Here is a 19,061-nt window from a genome sequence, read left to right as displayed (position 1 = left end):
ACATGTACAAGTACAGTACAGTTTACGTATATGGATGGACAAAAATATGATGTACTTTTATTTTTCTATTCGATTTCCAAGCCAACAAAATATTTGATTCAATTGCTTGGGGTGGCTTTTACTTAAGCTATCTGGAGCCTTTTGGCATTTAAATGTATGTGTGTACTGTATCTACATGTAGATTTCTAAGCCCTATCCTTGTCTCTGTAACACAAATATTTGTAATCAATCACAAAATATGTGAGTTAAGGTGTAGTTTTTCTCTGTCTCTCTGTACGTTTAAATCAGTTTATTGTTACATGTATATCTTTGGTAACTGAATTTTTTCATCTTCTCCTTTCTCCACTGTAGATCCAAGATCTGAAGAACTTCAACAACGACATACTGGCTCATAAGGGCGACCTTCGAGTCAACAACATGTCCGGTCAGAAGTTCTTGAAGGGTGCCGACAAGTACAAGGGTGCCCTGACGGACTACCGGACCAACGTCATGCCGGCGCAGTTCAACCGCCAATTCCGCGAGAACCCTGATCAGAACATCATCGGCGCCAAGCTGACCGACCTCAACCAGAGGTATGAACAGCTCTTCAATTCCTGTGATGGACAGTACAATAACCTGAGTGATCTGCTGGAGCGGTTGACGCGCTTCAAGGGATCCGTAGAAGGCATGGAGACGTGGTTGCAGGAGGCCTATGACACTCAGGGCCGCCTTATGAAGGAACCGATTGGAGCTGAGCCAGAGTTCATCAAGAAGCAGATTGAACGTGTTCAGGTATAGTTCAGAACCAGTATATATTGAAATCATGTGCTGCAGATCACTCATTTTAATTGTGTACCAATGGTATACAGGATACATGTAGATTCAAAAAAAAATATCAAAGTTTGTGAATTCACTTAAGTGTGAAAGAGGACATTCAAATCATTTAAGATTACAAGATACATGTACAAGATTTTATTTGGTCTCTCTAAATATTTGTGTAGAGATTTAAATTTCTCTGGTATGTTTCAAAAGATACATCAAAAACATAAAATGATAGCTGGATGGAAAAAAAAAACCTGAAAAAGAAACAAAATGATAAAGGAAGGGTAATAATTGGCATTTTCAATCTTTACATCCAGTATTTTATCTTTATACTACATGTACTGTATGTTACTGTGACTCTTCTTGCTAAGGTCCCCCTTATCATTTCAGCTGTACGAGCTGCAATTTATCTCTTTATTTTTTGTTTGTTTGATTGATTTTACAGATGTTTTATGAAGAGGTTGTCAAACATGGCCATGACATTGACAGGGTCAAGGACGCAGGTTGTGACCTCTATGAAAGTCATCCGGAGCTGAAACCGGGTGTCGAGCGAACAGTCGGTAAGAATCTTTTGTTTGTACCTTGATAGCGTTCGCTTGTTATTCAAGTTATATGTACATGGGGTGAGTTACAAATTATGATGTTCTTCAAGAAGAGATACTTAAGCCTTTGGGAGTAAGAGATACATGTATCTGTAGTTCATGGATATACACAAACTGATACTTTTATTTTCTTTATAGCTACCTAGACTAGAAGTAGGACAAAGTACAACCTCCCATTGAGTCTTTGAAAGTACAAGATATCTGTAGTCAATGAATATTATTATGCAAACTAAATATTTTGTTTCCTTTACAGCTACCATAGACGAGAAATACAATGCCCTTCTCAAGCAGTACGTGGCCCGCATCAACACCCTTGGCAACGCCTTGGCCCAGTCCCAGGACTACGAGGAGAACATCTACTCCCTGAATCAGTGGTTGGAGTCCCATGAGCGGACCATGACCCAGATGGAGAGCTCACCCCTCATTGCTAGGATGGAGCCCCTCCAGGAATGCGTCACCAACACCAAGGTAACCCACAGTTCATTCTTGAGTTTGCCCATCTGTCCATCATAATCTTGTTCTTTTGGTAAAGGAGCTTTTGTTGTCATGAAGCTGTTCTCATATTTGAGGATAAGCACCCAAATTGTATCAAATTACCCATGCGAGCTACATGTAGCAACAATATTACTTTAAAATTTGATCGAGTGACTTTTAATTATGTTAGACGTTCCATTATGCATCAAGTGTTTACGACCGGGAGATCTACAGGACTGCCTACCCTCCCGTACAGATGATGATGATCTCTACCTTCACTTTTGTTGCTGCTCTTTCTTTTTCTCAGACCTTCAGCAACGACCTCCAGACTATCAAGCCAACCGTCGACAACATCAACAAGGTCTCCAATTCCCTCATCCGGGAGTCGGAACCAGAGATGGCCCGCAGCATCCAGACCAAGATGGACAACGTCAACCAACGCTACGGCGACCTGCATCAACGCAACGACACCTACTCAACGACGGTGACCACCACCTACGAGACGGTGACGGTTGTGGAGGATTCTGTGGATGATCTGGATGACTTTGTGTTGCCTGCCATCGAGAAACTGAGCTCGCCGCAGTTCATGAGACAGCAGCCAAAGACCATCAATAGGGAACTTGATGTAAGATTTTATCTTCCAATGATAATGATAACAAAAATGATGTAATAGATATTAAAAGCGCACTTTCTATCTTTATTAAATGTACATGTGCCTCGTATATGCATGTCGGTCAATGTAAATGGTCTTGGTGAACTGCATGGTTTTTCATGAAACTGTTCATAAAAATTACCCACAATTCAATGTACATGTAAGGTGTATGGTGGCCTCAAGTCACATAATAAGATGCAGGTGACATGTGCATGCGATCTTTAAAGACTTTTCGTCCTAAATCTACTTACAATATACGAATTTGAACAAATCTGACTTGTCCTAGAGAATAATGCTTTATTGTTAATTTTTTTCTTCCCATTTTTGCTTTGCAGTCCACCAAGCAACAGATGGACCAGCACTCCCCCAAACTGCAGAAGATCAGAACCCTGTCAGAAGAAGTCAAGAACAGCCCCAATGTCAAGGACGCAACCCATGTCACTTCTCTTGCCAAGACATCGGACCAGAACTGGAATACTCTCAATGACATCTATAACACAAGGTACACATTTTGGATTATGATTTATCTTTGTATACATGATGTAGATTTGTCACTCACCACTCAGAGTTTTTGGAATACCAATATCTACAGTAGTAAACAGTTGCCCAATTAAAGGTGTTTATTCAAATGAAAAGACATTAAGATGTCTGTTCATACTATTACCGGATAAAGACAAATATATTGACTACATGTAGTTATTAAGGCAGTTCTGAAAAAGATATGTCTTATATTTGTTAGTTTGTTCAGCAAACTTTCACCTTCCTAAAATCATTAAAAACATACTTGTTCTCATGTTAAATTATTTTGTTTATTGAGAGTTATATTATATTCTTAGTTTGTTAATTTGATATTTATATTTTGTTTCTTGTCCTTACATGTACTTACTTGTATAACACTAAATTACTTGTATGTAAAGTGCATTGAGATTCTGTTGAATATTATGCACTATAATAATAATAATAATAATAGCTGGATTTATTAAGTGCTTTTTGCCTGAGGATACAAAGCGCTGCTATTGTTACCCGGCTTTAGCTCGAGCTACCATCACCGGCGCTCAGTGCATGCAAGGAATTACTCCTATATACTGTACATGTACATGTACATGTAAGCATCTATTATCATTATTTCTATTTAAGACGAAGAAAAATCACTTCAATACAAACCAAAATATAATTGGAAGAGAGTCACATTGATGGTGGGAAAGGAAAAATTTAAGTTTCTTACACCAAATACATGTTCATGGGAACACAAATTGATTAATCCTTTATACATCTTGCTGTTTCTGTCGAACAGGAGAACACAGGCCCAGGAACTCCAAGGAGCTCAGGACCGGTATAGCAACATCAACACCGAGTTTGAGAGCTGGATCAACACCGTAGAGCGCAAGTATGACAGCCTGCCCTCTGGTGTCAAGGACCAGTCTTCCGTCGATCGCCAGGTCACGGAAATCACTGTAAGTACTCCAAACACTTTTAACATGCTGTAGAGTTTGTCTGCTACATGTACATATTATACTAGAATCCTGGTTGATGTTTCATAAAGCTATTTGTAAGTTAGAATTACGACTTTACAAACGACTGGTGATTCTTTCTTATGAGCTGTATCCGCACCAATGAAACTTTGTGTGCATATTTACCCTTAAGAAGGATCACCAGTCATTTGTGAAGTCGCTTGTAACTTGCGAACAGCGTTATCAAACGCCCATCAGGAATTGAAACTTTGGCACATACAAAATACATACATGTATTAGTCACGTCTTCTCTTAAAAGTAAAATTGCCCTTAACATGGAGAGATATATTATGTGGTCCCATTTGATTCTACTGATGCAAGGTTGATGGTACAGTAGTTTTCTATTGCCAAGTGGCTTCTGGAGTTGTTGAATTAAGATGAAAAATGTTTTAGTCTCACTGAGAGAAAGAAAATTCATTTCCAAATACTGTTCTTTGCAGCCCCTGCACAGCGAAGTCACCAATGCCGTGAAGCGCATGGACGAGGTCAAACAAGCCGGGCAGACGCTGGGTCAACTTCAGAGGGAGGTAGAGAAGCCCATCGCGTACACCGTGCAGCGCTCCAAGGAGTACAGTATGCCACCAATGGTCTCCACGGAGAAGAAGCCTCGCACCATCGAAGAGGTCCAGAGAAGCTTCAGCGAACCTCAAGGTTGGTGGCCATTAATGATTGCTGCATTTAGAGATGTTACAAAACAATAACATAGCGTTTACACAGTATTTACATGAACCTGTATACAAAAAAATTTGCCATTATGGTAACTACATTTAGCACAGTAACAGAGCTCAACAGCCAATTACACTAAGGGTTACCAAGGTAGTGACAATAATGGCAAAGTTAGAGTTAGTCGTAATTGTTTGTGAAACAAGACTTCAAGTCAGTCTCCAATAGGTATGTATTTCTCATTCCTCCTCTCCTTTTCCTGTCTCAATTCAGAGTCTCCCATTTCCCAAGAGATCACCACACACAACACCCGCTACGACACCCTCTTCAAGAACCTTGGCAGCCGTCTGGACGACCTGGAGCTGATGCGACGTCTGATGGCGCTCAACGACAACGGCAGCGAGCTCGTCGACTGGGAGATCACCACAGATAGCCGGCTCGAGAGGGAAGTCCCGACCAGCGATGATATCGACACCCTAGAGAAAGAGATCAAGAACTATAAGGTAGGTTTAAACTTGTTATCTACCGACATTTTGAATTCCCATATCCTTTATACATGTACAGAGACCACCAGGGTAGGGTTTCATGAAAGGACTTGTCCGACGATTTATTGGACAGTTACCATAGTAACACTGTTTCTCAGCCAATCAACATCGAGGAAAGTTGCAAAATGTGACAACTTGTCAGACAGCAGATGTTGACGAAATGCCCCACTGAAATTTTGCATTCCCGTTAGCTCAAAGGATATCGACTTTGGCAGAGCTGCCAAGTAGTGCTGAGTTTCAGTAATTCTAAAAAATGAGAAGAATACCTGGTAGGATGCGAAAGATATTGTATGTTTGAATTTGCCAGCGCCATAATTAGGCTGCGATGAATGCAAGGAATGCTCCCAAGGGAGTGGAAATTGTGCACTTTTCGTGCGGGATTGAAATGAATCCAATGACCGGGGTAATAATGTGCTGTAAAGCGCTTCGTTCTGGGAAAAGCGTTATATAAAAATTGGCTACATGTATTATTAATACTGATGGTTTCATGCAAAATACTGATTTCTCAAGTTTCAGTTTTATGTGTTATCCTGTGGTATTTCTTTGAGAAATACTGATTTTCTCATCAATATACTAATTTTAGCACTACAAATACTGAAATATTATTGTTCAGGCTGGCAGCTTTGCTTTGGGTAATTCATGAAGTGATGGAAGACTGGAGGTTTATTATTTTATGGAAATTTCTTTTGTGTGTTTGACTCAAAGAATACAAATCATGTGGGGGTCATTTCATACAGGGTTCCCACAGTCATGGAAAATCCTGGAAAAATTTGTGGTCATGGAAAGTCAGGGAAAAGTCAGGGAATTCAGAAAATTTGTGAAAAGTCATGGAATTGTGTTCAAGATAATTTTGAATTTGGGTGTTGGTGAAACGAAAATGGTACCCTGGTCAGAAATGGCTCATATACTAATGATAATAGATGTACATGTCAAGAGTAAGATAGTGGGTGGAATGGATGGCATGTTAGGGGAGGTGGAGGCCATCATAACGTGTCTGATTTTGGAAACCGTGCCAGAAACAAAGTCCTGGAAAGCAGCAATTTAGTCATGGAAAAGTCATGGAATTCTGTTTTCAAATTTCTGTGGGAACCCTGTTCATAGTACCTTTCCAAGTAAATGATTTGGTAATCATCCACGTCGCATTTTCATTTTAGGAAATATGTGAAGATGTCCAGAGGCATGGCCAGCCAGTGACCGAGACGTCAGCCAACATTGACACCTTCAATCGGGACAATGCCCCTCGCCTTTCCCGTGACCAGCAGAACCAGCTGTCTGACCTCTCCAACACCCTGCGTACCCGCTATGACGATCTCACCGCGAGGTCCAGGCGTGATATGACTGATGCGGAAGAGAGGCTTAGGAGATTGAGGGCTGAACAGGATGAGAGTGTGAGTGAAATGATTTGGATGACTCGTGAGCGATATAACAGGGAGTCCTCTGGTTTTGCTAAATATCCTTTGATGCAGGATCCTAAAAATCATGCAAATACATTAAATTGTACTTCTCTAGTCTTTATTCATTTATATTGATTATGAACTTTATAATAATAATTTTCTTGTTATATCTTATTGTTATATTTTACTGGCACAGTGTATACATGGCAACAAGGTTTGTGAATGTCTTCATTCATTTTAATTAATTAATTAAAAAAAAAAAACATCGTTAAATTTAATAAATTGAATAAATTTTATGAGATAATAATAAAAAAGAAATCACAGGAAACCCGAAATAGGCAAGGCGATTGAAATCTTGAAATCACTTGTAAATTTGCATATTTTTAATTTGTCAAGATATTCTGTACCATTCTTTGTTCATTTCTGATAAAATTCAAGTAGAAGAAATGGGTCATTGGATGAAAAATATGATTGTTGCCAATTGAAGAATGAACACTGATCAGACAATGCTAATAGTAATTTACTAAAATCAAAGACATGTTGAGGTAGTTGATTATGAATTTGCTTATCTTTTTTCCTTCAACTGTGTGAATAATGTGTGACATACTGTAGGAGCCATCGCCTTTAGATTTTTATTATTTTTTTAACAAATAAATGATGCTATTGATGCTGTTCATCTTTGTCATCCTTTATTGACCGTTCTCATCCTTACAGGCCATGATCAGGTCGATGGTTGAGAGTCTGTCCGCCGGGCTGCTACAGGAGTCTGACTGGATCGATACCGCTGAGAAGAGGCTTGGATCAGAGCAACCCCTCAACGAGGAGACGGTTCCTCTACAGCAACAAGAGGCAGAACATCAGGTTAGAGTTTAATGATATAGTCATCTGTTATTTTTTGTTTTTCATTGTCCTTTATGTTATCATTGTCGTTATCACCATTGTCAATGTCATTATCATTGTACTTCTCATCATTATCACCACTATTATCAACAACCAGCAGAATCATTGTCTTCATCTTTATCGTCATTAGGGTCATCAATGTAATCATCATCATTGCCATTTATCATTGTCCCTTTCATCATCATCATCATCATCATCATCATCATCATCATCATCATCATCACCATCATCATTACCATCATCATCATCATCATCACCATCATCACTATTGTCTTCACCATCCTTATTGTCATTGTTGTCATGATCACTATCGTCACTATTATATTCCTTCTCATCTTCCTCCTCCTCATCATCGTTTCCATCATCACCCTCCCCACCACCATCCTTCTCCTGCTCTTTATCATCACAAATATAACCCAGAGATGCATCTGGCACACAACAAACCGATTGCAACCAATAACCTTTAATTCCAATTCCTTTACAGGATCTCAACGCCGACATCACCGCCCACCAAGTACCCATCGTCAAGTCCGTCCAGGACACGCAGAGCTTCTTGAACAAGTACGGTGACAAGCTCCGGCCCAACGACAGGTCCAGGCTCCAGGAGGGTGCAGATACTCTCAAAGACCGCTATGATACAGTCTCAAAGGTTAGTAGGTTCCGTTAGGGCCCAGTCACACAAAGGTTAGCAATTAATTGCTAATTTGAAAGTACAGTTCTGATTGGTTTCTAGTCAGTCTACTGAGCAAATTCACATGCAACGATGGTCTTGATAGGTCATTTCATTTAAACGATTAATCGCTAACCTTTGTGTTACCGAGCCCTGGTCAAAAAGATTTTTATAGAAGATACCACTGTCCAAGGTTTTCGCCAGCGACCTTTTGACTTTGAAGTACCTTTCTAGAGTACATCCCTGAATGTTAGGTAACAGAGCCTTAAGATTTGGATAAGTAATATAATGGACCTTTGCTGCCTGGTAATTTGTATGTACAGTATTTTTGATCTCCTATGCTGACCAGGGAAAAGATTCTATGGAAATACATGTATGAACTATAATTAATACTATTTATGAAATCTTAGTAACCAACAATTTTTGAAAATTTCTTTTGACTATTTAGGAGTCTAACCAGAGAAACAACAAGATCGGCTACTCCTCCAACGACCTCAACAAGTACGAGAACGAGGGTGGTAACTTCAAGCAGTGGCTGGGAGACGCGGAGATGCAGTTGGCCAACGCCAAACGCAATGTGCCGGAGGACTACGAAGCTCTGAAATCCAAGCTGGATGAGCAGAAGGAGTTCACCGAGGACGTCAATGACCACAAGGGTGATCTCAAGTTCATCAACATGACCGGACAGAAGTTCCTTGAGAACGCCAAGGTTCGTGCATGCTCTTGCGTTGTATTATGATGCAATTTATGCAAACACACCATTGCTCTTGATACCATGAGGCCCAAATGTTCTTATAGAGACATATTGTGTCTTAAATGAGGCATTACTGTTTAATGAAAAAAAGGGCCCAGACTTATCATATGGTACTTGTAGATCATGTCTAGAAGCATTTCATAAAGTGATTTGTCCATAATTTTTCCTGACTACAGTGTACATGAATTTAAGGTAATGGAATCCTTGGATTTTAATGGATAAATCATCTCACTTCTTTTACGCATAGCTCACTCTAGTTACTACGGTAATCGCATGACTAAAGACAAATGCAAATAAACTTGTGCAAGCATTGGTTAAACACTCAACATTTTAAGATCTTTTTTCATTGCAGAACTACAAGTCAGACCTGTCCCAGTTCAGGACTGCTGTCCTACCTCGTGAGTTCTCTCGCCAGTTCCGTGAGAACCCCGACACCAACATCATCCACTCCAACCTGACCGACCTCAATGACCGCTACTCCCGTCTCAAGATGGACTCTGCCGACTTCCTGGCCAGGCTGACCGAGGTGGCTGGCCGCCAGAAGCGTTACAACAAGGCGGTCAACTACATCGATGGCTGGCTGACCAGCTCCAGGACCAACCTGGACCAGATGATGAGGGAACCGATCGCTGCGGAACCGGCTGAGATCCAGAAGCAGATTGATCGTCTCAAGGTATGGAGGGTAGGGTGGAAATAGACCTTACATGTACATGTAGATCCCCCTATCAAGCATTAGGTTTGCTGCTTGAATTTATGCCAATGTATTTATAGATCTTGCCCATTTACTCAACATAACTAGTTTGCAATCAGATAAGTCAAGGAGGGGAGGGGGTGTAATTTGAAAGAAAACTTGAAGTACATGTATACAATACCATTCTCTCCTCTCATGTAATGGCAGCCTTTAGAAAGACATAAGTTTTGATTTATGAAACATTTTCTTGCCTGCAGAACTTTTCTGATGATGTGGTCATGCATTCCGATGAAGTACAGCTGGTGGACACCACAGGTCAGTCTCTTGGTGAGATCGTACCAGAGTTGAAACCCCAGATCAAGCGAACAACTAGTAAGTACAATTGACGTCCGTCTTGATTTGATTTGCCAGTGGGATTAGAGATTTAAAAAAACAAATGGATTCTCAAATTGGGGAATACATTGAAAGATTGAATCTTTATTCCACAGTCAAATTCAGGACTGTAGATTAGAGATTTTTTTAAAAATAGTTGGATCCTTGAGTTGGCAACACACTGAGATACATGTACATGTATTTAAAACAAAAATGGATCCTCAAATTAGCAGGAACCAGAGAAATTACACTTTTGTTCTACAATTTAGGATTTTTGAAAAATTCTGAAACAAGATTAGTTTCTTGACACAACTGTTGACACTTAAACTATAATATATATTTGTATTTCAGTTTCTGGAAAGCTATTAGTTGTGATATAGATTAACTGACACCTTCAATTTGCTTAAAACCTGTCACACTCCGTTTTCTATCCTTAGCTGATGTCCACAACCGTTACGACGGGCTCCGCGGCAACATCGACGACCGCCTCAACACCCTGCAGAACGCCCTCACGCAGTCACAGAGTGTCCAGGATAGCATGGCAGATGTCCTGCGCTGGTTAGACAAGGCAGAGAGGGAACACTACGTCCTTGACAAAGGAACGGCTGTCAAGGTCAAGAAAGAGCCACTGCAGGAACACTATCAGCAGTACAAGGTATGCAAGAACTTGGCAGGAATTTCTGGGCTTCATCGTGCAAAGAGCTGTGATAGATGTCAATATCACAATACAATGTACATGTAGGGTTCATCAATATGGGTTGTTTAGAGATACATATACATGTAGGAGTTTCAGATCTAATCTATTGCAACTCTTTACAAGCCAGTGCCCCTGAATGCCATGTTGAGAGGTTTACTAAAGCCATAGTTCAAATTTTGAAGTTTCATGACAACCATGAGCACCTTCCAAGTAGCCACTTCTGTTTATGTAGTTTCATGATTTCTAATATTTACAAAGTGTATTTTTTTTTGTGGGGGGAGGTTAATTTAAATGTTTTGTTCTACCCTGCTTAGGGATTACCCAGAAGAGAATTTATATAGAGATGAGATTAATCTCATATATTGCATGAACGATGTCTTTCATTCCCCCAGATCCTGCAAACAGACATTGACAACCATCGTCCCGTTGTGGAGGCGATCAACCGTCAGTCCGGGGACCTGATCAGGAACAGCGAGCCTCAGGTGGCGCAACTGATCCAGTCCAATCTTGAGAAGATCAATCAACGCTACGCCAAGGTGGATACTGATACACAGGTAAGGCATTGTAAATAGGACAAAGAGTGATGTAACAATGATAATAATCGCAAGAGGGTATTCATTTGTCTCGCAATCTACTATGGTCAACAAGGAAATTCGTGATCACTCTCGCAAAAAGTGTTCACTAGCTTTCTAGGAAATTCGTGATCACTCTCGCAAAAAGTGTTCACTAGCTTACAAGTTCACGAGCTTTCGAGTGCCGCTGCAACTCTTTATCAAGTGACGAAAATGATCTGATAACGTAGTCTATTTATACCAATCCCCAGGACCGTACGCATGAACAATAGGTGGGCACTGATCCGTTTTTTCAGTCCGCAATAATGAACCTATTTAGTATTAATGATAATAATGATGATAATATAATGTTAATGATGATGATGATAGTAATGATAATGATAATAATAACGATAATAATAATTAGTATTTTGAAGACTGATAATGATAATAATAATAAAGATTTAAAGGCACTTACAACAATGACAAACGTTCCAAACCATTGCAAAATGAAAAAAAAAAAAACAACACCAGAAAATAAATTACATGTATTAGGTTTATATACAAGAATGAATATGTATTGATATCGAAATCATATTAATTTTCAAAATTGCGTATTAACCGTATGATAAAATAGAATATCAAAAAATTTAATATGAAGCAATTAGATTACATGTTACTAGTATACATAAATATACACTAAAGCATCCTAGAATAATTACAAAAATGTGTGTGGGAGGGGGGGGGGGAGGAAAACAATGAATCAATCAGATTTTGTTTTAGTATTTTCATGTCCAATTGAATAAGATTGATATTCATTTGAATTGGATTAATGTTTAATTGAATTGAAATGATATTTAATCAAATTGGATTAATATTCAATTGCAGGGTACTGGACAATACCTGACTGATCTGACGGACAAGCTGAATGAGTTTGTTAAACAGGTGGATTCCCTGGAAGACTGGGAGCTACCCGTTATCACCACCATCGAGAACAGTAACTTCATGCAGGGCAACTTGAACGAAGTCGCCAGCAAACTCATGGTAGGTGTATGCCTCCTCTTTCTTTCCCTTTATGATGACTATTCTTATTGCAGATATGACTACAAATGTTCACTTTTAAGTGGCACTTTTCTCTTTAAAGATATATGTACATGTACATGTATGTTTGAATTTCCTAGGGAACAGTTATTAAAATGGACTTAACAGTTGTGTACATGTAATTACGGTCATCTTTGGATTGCAGTTTGCTTGAAAGTGATGTTGGCATTTTCTTTACTCCCTGGGGAACTATAAAGCAAAAGGATGAAATTTTGATTTTGTACTTACATGTAGCACTTTACAGATGTACATGTATTATGTAGGTGGGCATTTGATTGCAGTTTGCTTGAAATGATGGCATTGTATCCACTCCCTGGGGAGGATTCCAGGAAGAGAGATTGAAAGTGATTCCAAAATATAGCATGCAGCAATTCTTAGATGCATTATTATCAAGTTTTCCCGTTCCCTTTGAGATAATTGCCTCTACATGTAAGTCCATCTATAATCATTGGGGGCGTTTCGCAAAGATATAAGTCTGACTTAAATTTGTACTATGCTTTGCAGTTACGTGCGGTATAAAACCTTTCAACGCACTAGTCAGATCAGGCTCAGAGGACATGCAACTCTGTGTATTTGTCAATAAGATTCCGCATTTGAAATAATATTTGCATCTGCACTAAACATGATTTTAGGTCATGGTTAATTTTGGTGAGACACCCCCCAGAACTTAGCTTTACCTATAAAAAACCTTTATCACAATTTCCGTGCAGGACTCTCAGCGCCAGATGGAGGGTCACACCCAGCAGCTGAACCTGGTCCGTCGCCTCGGTTCCGAGCTGTTGAATCACCCCAAGGCAAGCGATACATCCTTCGTCTCCACCGTCCTGGACAACACCAACAGGAACTGGGAAAGTCTGGAGGATGCTATTGAAAAGAGGTTTGCTAATTCACTTTTATTCATGTTTTTTTTTTGTTCAAAATGGAAACTAATCATTCTTATTTGTTTTGAGACATTGTTTTATTGGTGATTAAGATTGTATGTGAAAGAACAGCTAAAATTGGTAAAAGACACATAAATAAAAATTGATTTCAATGAAGCCAAGGAATTATTCATTTATTCAATTACACATGAAGAGATGAACAATAGCATTGCCAGTTGTAGTCATGTGCAGTTAATTATACATGTTTTTTTTTTTGGTTAGAGTGGTTTCTGGTGAGTACATGTACATGTACATGTACTTGTAAGACACCTTAACAAACTTTATGTGGCATGCATTGATAATAATAATAATAGCCAATTTTTATATAGCGCTTTTCCCAGAATGGCTCAAAGCGCGTTACAGCATATCATTACCCCGGTCATTGGATTCATTTCAATCCCGCACGAAAAGTGCACAATTTCCACTCCCTGGGGAGCAAAATGGAAACTAATTATTCTTATTTGTTTTGAGACATTGTTTTATTGATAATTTAGATTGTATGTGAAGGAACAGCTAAAATTTGTAAAAGACACATAAATTAATAATTATTATTAAGAATTAATAATAGTAAAAGCCCAAGCATTTTTCATTCCTTTTCAATTGCACATGAAGAGATGAACAATAGCATTGACAGTATTGGACATGTGCAGCTAGTTCTACGTATATATTTTTTGTTAGTGTTTTCTTGTGAGTACTCGAAAGACACCTTTACAAAATTCATGAGGCATGTATTTTGGCAGTAATTTCCCTCAGTGTCCTTTTGCTTCCAAGTTATCCCATTTTAGCATAATGGGGAATTTAGGAATGCTGCTGTTAAAGGTGTTGTGTGAGATTCCTCCTAAAATACAAAGTCACATACTTTGTTAAGGTGCCTTTACTGTTAGATTCAAGATGTGCAGTAGCACTCTGAGTTGATATGATTGTTTTTTAATTGCTCGGCTGGTATCTTTGGAATTTTATCACTGTTTAGTGCCCGAGATACACATTTATATTTACTGAAGCAAATTTTGAAGTGCATGGTAAACGCAAGGGAAAGGTAGTCTGCAGGCACAGACCCTGATTGAAACTTTGATCGACAGGTGGGTCTTCACAAAAGACTAGCACATTTAAAACTTGCTGTTTAGAGGGCCTTCAGTACACAAGTCTCTGTAGGCTATGTATTCAGACCAGGGCTTGCACAGCAGACTTAGGAAAAAGTGCAATATGAAATATCATTTGATTGCAAAATTGAGTTTTAAATTTTGTATCCTGTGCAGAACTCAACAGCTCGAGGAGCGGCAGGCTGCCACCAAGAAGTATAACACGGCCAGCACGGACACCAACTACTGGCTGGACACATCCGAAAGGAGGGTCAAGCAGCTACAGCCGGTCTCCATGGACAGACAGACCGTACAGATGCAACTCAAAGAAGTTCAGGTGAGATTCAGGATAGATGGGTTTGCTCCAGGTGCAGAGTCAGGAGGAGAATGAAATTAGGAGTAGGGTATCTAGGATGAGGAGAAAGAAAAAGCAAGAGTAGAAGGAAGGGACAACAAAGAGAAGAAGGGCGAGAGGGAGGAGGAGGAGCAGAAATAGAAGGGGAGAATGAGAAGAAGAAGCGAAGAACGAGAAAGGGAAGGAGAGGGGTAATGGTAGAAGGAGTAGGAAGAAAAGAAGGAGCAAGAAAGAGAAAGAGAGGAGTAGAAAAGTAGAATTAGTAGTAGAAGGACAAGAAAGACAGAAGAAGGAAAAGGAGACGAAGAAGGAGAAGTAGACAGAAGTAGGCGTAGACATAGAAGTAGAATGAAAGTGTAATGAAAAGGAGGAGGAAGAGAAAAAGGAACAAAAAATGATACTTTGAAGATATTTTCATCTGCTATATTCTGTGTATTTTTATGCAAATGACTCTAAGCTTCTCATGTTCCCTCCATAACCACCCTCAAACTTTTGTCTTCTTGCACAGCCTCTGCGTGATGAAGTGATCAGCTACAAACCCACCATGACAGACCTCAACAAGGTCGGCAACAACCTTGATCGTATCATCAAGGTCACCAACTCCTCCACAGCAACAGAGCCTCATCTCAGGTCCACGACGCTAGGTCAGGAACGGAAGCCTGGTGAGAGGCTGAGACCCAAGATGGCCGCTGCTTTGGACCAGAGTGGATTCTTTGATGGTCAGTAGATTTTCATCTTTTTCATTTACTTCACTGCAAAAATGTTTCATTTCATCCAATAATGGTACATGTACATGTACAGTGTACACGTACTGTACTTCTAACATACATGTACATGTACATGTATGTGCTAACTTCTTGAATACACAAAATTAATGACTAAAATTCTTATATTGGCAAACGATCATATTTTTTCTGCAAATTTGCAAATTCTTTACTTTTCAAAGTGATGAATTTTTCAATTTTCCTTGACAATAAGTGATGCACATGTAGTTCTTTCAAAATTTATTTATTTTTTTCCAATTTAAGTTTAGTTTTATATAATGTTTACGGAATTGACCCTCCCTTGACATACAGCGCATAAATGTCAAAACCATACCCATACTTCCTTTGTGTATCACCATGTCCGTATATGTTAGAGTACCTTACTCTCTGTAGTCTGGAACACTGGACCCTTTCCAATATCTTAATTCAAAATGACATCACTTGGCATCCTTTCCACCCAACCCTACAGAGGAATCTCCTATCAAGGATGAACTGAACGTTGCCAACGATCGTTACGACGACCTCTTGGCCAAACTCAAGGCTAGAGCCGAACTTCTGGAACTCATCAGTGAGTACATGGATCTCATGGGCCGCCTTGGGGAGACCCATGACTGGATCCAAAAACTTGACAACCAGATCAACATGACCAAGAGTGGTGCTGGAGATTTGGAGTCGCTCACGCAACACCAGAGTGATTTTGCAGTAAGTTGTGTGTTGACTTAAAGTTCCTTTTAAAGGGCATGTCAGATGTTTTATCCAATAGTTACCATAGCAACTCGGTTTCTCAGCGAATCAAACTTATGAAAAGTTGCTACATGTAGATCCTACAACTTGTTGGGTCAAAATATCAATGAAACGCTCTTCTTGGCACGAAAAGAAAATGATGTTATACATCAATTTACTCGATTAGATTAAAATGAAATTCAAAGGGGAAGGTATTTTCTTGTTGAGAGTAGTCACTTCCCAGCTTATCAGTCAACATGTTTGCAAAACGTCAAATCTTTTTTCAGAACCAAACATGTGTCCACCAAAGAATACACGATGTACAGTGAGGCCTCTACAATGATATTAATACCACTATAATTATCGTTAAACAAAACACTGGTCTGCTGTGATTGTTCCTTCAGAACCTGAGGAATGACTTTGAGCAGAGGCGTGTGCCCATCCAGGATGTCATCAGCGACGCCGAGACCTTCCTGAGGGTCAACCGCAACCAGCTGACCGGTCAGCAGGCCCAGGACATGCAGGACAAGATCAATGCCCTCAGGCGATACCTTGACCAGGTCATGGTCATCACGGAACAGATCGTCAAGGAGACGGAGACGCAGATCATGGCTGTGAACCTTGAGATGCAGGAACAGGTGAGTGCGCTATGTACTGGGTCCCGTAACACAAAGATTAGTAATTAATCATATGCTTGATTTTCAATTGTGCATTGAAGTCGATGCCATCAATCATAAAAAAAATGTTCTATTAATGGTTGCTAAGCTTTGTGTTACGATCCCCTGGTGAAGTTTTAACTTACGAAGAGATTGGGGCCCCCTGATCAACAAGAACTCCGGAAAGCTGGCACCCCAACATCTAAATAACGTCCATTCAGAATGTTTTCTAAATACAATGGCCCGTATTCTGAAGTCAGGTTTAACTTAGACCACGTTCTAACTCTGTACTAAAATTATGGGAAGCCAAGAAATCAAAAATTAAGTTTATATTTTATATTTCTTATGTGTAATATTTTGTTTCCTTTTGCTTTCATAATGAAGAAAATACTTCAGTTATCATTCCAAGACAATTATGAACAGTTGTGGTGTCATATGAGTTAATAAACTGAATGTTTACTGTTAGGGATTTATGCTCCAATTGGCTCTCCATACTTAAACCACAACTTTAAACCTGAGTTTAAGTTAAACCCGACTTCAGAATACGGGCCAATGTATTGATATATGCATCATCTCCTTCACAAGTCTGTATGTCCCTCTTTGTTCTTAGTGATACACGCTGCAAACACGAGTGTTTGTAGCTGTAATGTCTTTGGTCTCGGCGAGCGTGCAGCGGACAAAGTTGTATAGATCTAAAGTTGAACGAGGAATGACGTCATTGTAAAATAGGCTGCATGATCAACATCAAACAACCAATCAAATGACAAGGATCTATCTAGGTGTCATATTATGTGAAACAGTTGCTCAGAAAGTCGCTACTGACAATATTCTCCCTCTCCTTGCTCCCTCGTAGTCTCAACTGGGCCTACAGTTTCAGGAAGTCTTGACGGCTCTGCAGGATCAGCTGGATTGGGTCAAGTATTCCGAAGAACAGCACTCCTCTGAACAACCTCTTGCTGAAATTCAAAGGGAGGTCCATGATCAGAATCTGACACATACAGTAAGTAACATTAATGGCAGCTTCCGTTCTTTGTGTGTGTGTTTTCTAGCAGTTAGAATGCATATTGCCATTTACTATGTTTATAAAGAATAAAAGTGCTACATATATTCCATTTGGCATAATGATAAAAAAGGGAGAAACAAGATAAAAGTGCATTATACTGTGTGCTGATTGGCTGATGTACATGTAATACATGTACAGTATGAAGAGAAATACATGTACATGCAGATTATTATACATGTACTTGAAGTGTGTTGAAATAGTTCAGGAGCCAGTTGCACAAATTGTTATGGCTGAAATCAACTGAAATGATTCAAATGCAAGTCCCACATGCATGCTTCTCATTGGTTTAAAATCAAGTTACTCTTGATTGTGGGAGTTATATTTGATTACAACTCTTTTTGAAACTGGCCCCCGATATTTGGCAATAAGGAATTTATTAAACATGCACCTTGAACAAATCTTGAAATGCCACGTCACAATCTTCATGTAGATGCATTGATGAGTGTGGCAGGGTCTAGGGGGGTTTATTTCCAATTGGTCTAATACCAATTCGTCCAATTGCCAACTCGTCTACTATCATTTGGTCTATCAGTTTGTCCACTGACCACATGGTCAACTTTCATTTAGTATAATGCCGTTCCGTCTAATAACCAGATGGTCCAATAGCCATTTAGTCCATATACAGTACATGTAACATGTGGTCTAATCGTGTTAATTGTGCAAAATGAATGAAAAGAAAATGGGTATTATACTGTACCAACTGGTTATTACATGAAATGGTCATAGATGAAATGGTGATTAGACGAAGTGATGATTGGACCAAATGGTTATTAGACCTAATGGTTGTTAGATGAAATTTTGATGGACAGAATGGCATTAGACTAAATGAAGGTACATGTAGACCATGTGATGAGTGGACGAATTGGCAATTTACCCTCTGGGGCTCTGTAGACCATACATGTACATGTAAGTAGCCCACTTTTCTTGTTCTATCACCAAATAATATAGGTTTGCCATAGATAAGGTTTACTCCCTTTTTTGCTGCTACGATCTCAGGTGTATACTTTACTTCTGTTGGTTTACTATTTGTTACACGTATGTGTCATGTTTGCACTGTTTATATTATATTGCTTGTTTTTTTTTGCTTAGAAAGATGAATGGAATTGAATTACAATTGAAATTG

General features: G+C 39.3%; 1 protein-coding gene across 1 annotated transcript in view; it reads left to right on the top strand.

The window, feature by feature from the left end:
- The window catches only part of LOC129280924 (uncharacterized), a 299,775-nt gene that overhangs the window by 90,458 nt on the left and 190,256 nt on the right, over positions 1–19,061 (top strand). Inside the window, exons 64-86 of the mRNA XM_064112511.1 lie at positions 352–771; positions 1,247–1,361; positions 1,657–1,871; positions 2,185–2,502; positions 2,865–3,031; positions 3,824–3,983; positions 4,481–4,691; positions 4,977–5,206; positions 6,403–6,636; positions 7,357–7,503; positions 8,027–8,191; positions 8,661–8,921; positions 9,319–9,639; positions 9,915–10,029; positions 10,467–10,684; positions 11,119–11,280; positions 12,166–12,321; positions 13,089–13,255; positions 14,555–14,714; positions 15,241–15,451; positions 15,966–16,198; positions 16,624–16,857; positions 17,729–17,875. Coding sequence (XP_063968581.1) covers positions 352–771; positions 1,247–1,361; positions 1,657–1,871; positions 2,185–2,502; positions 2,865–3,031; positions 3,824–3,983; positions 4,481–4,691; positions 4,977–5,206; positions 6,403–6,636; positions 7,357–7,503; positions 8,027–8,191; positions 8,661–8,921; positions 9,319–9,639; positions 9,915–10,029; positions 10,467–10,684; positions 11,119–11,280; positions 12,166–12,321; positions 13,089–13,255; positions 14,555–14,714; positions 15,241–15,451; positions 15,966–16,198; positions 16,624–16,857; positions 17,729–17,875 — 4,767 coding nt within the window. The remainder of the gene's footprint in view (positions 1–351; positions 772–1,246; positions 1,362–1,656; positions 1,872–2,184; positions 2,503–2,864; positions 3,032–3,823; positions 3,984–4,480; positions 4,692–4,976; positions 5,207–6,402; positions 6,637–7,356; positions 7,504–8,026; positions 8,192–8,660; positions 8,922–9,318; positions 9,640–9,914; positions 10,030–10,466; positions 10,685–11,118; positions 11,281–12,165; positions 12,322–13,088; positions 13,256–14,554; positions 14,715–15,240; positions 15,452–15,965; positions 16,199–16,623; positions 16,858–17,728; positions 17,876–19,061) is intronic.

This window comes from Lytechinus pictus, chromosome 17 (assembly GCF_037042905.1).
Source record: "Lytechinus pictus isolate F3 Inbred chromosome 17, Lp3.0, whole genome shotgun sequence".
Lineage (NCBI taxonomy): Eukaryota > Metazoa > Echinodermata > Echinoidea > Temnopleuroida > Toxopneustidae > Lytechinus > Lytechinus pictus.
The sequence above is the reverse complement of the archived record's forward strand: the minus strand, read 5'-3'. Positions and strand labels throughout refer to the sequence as shown.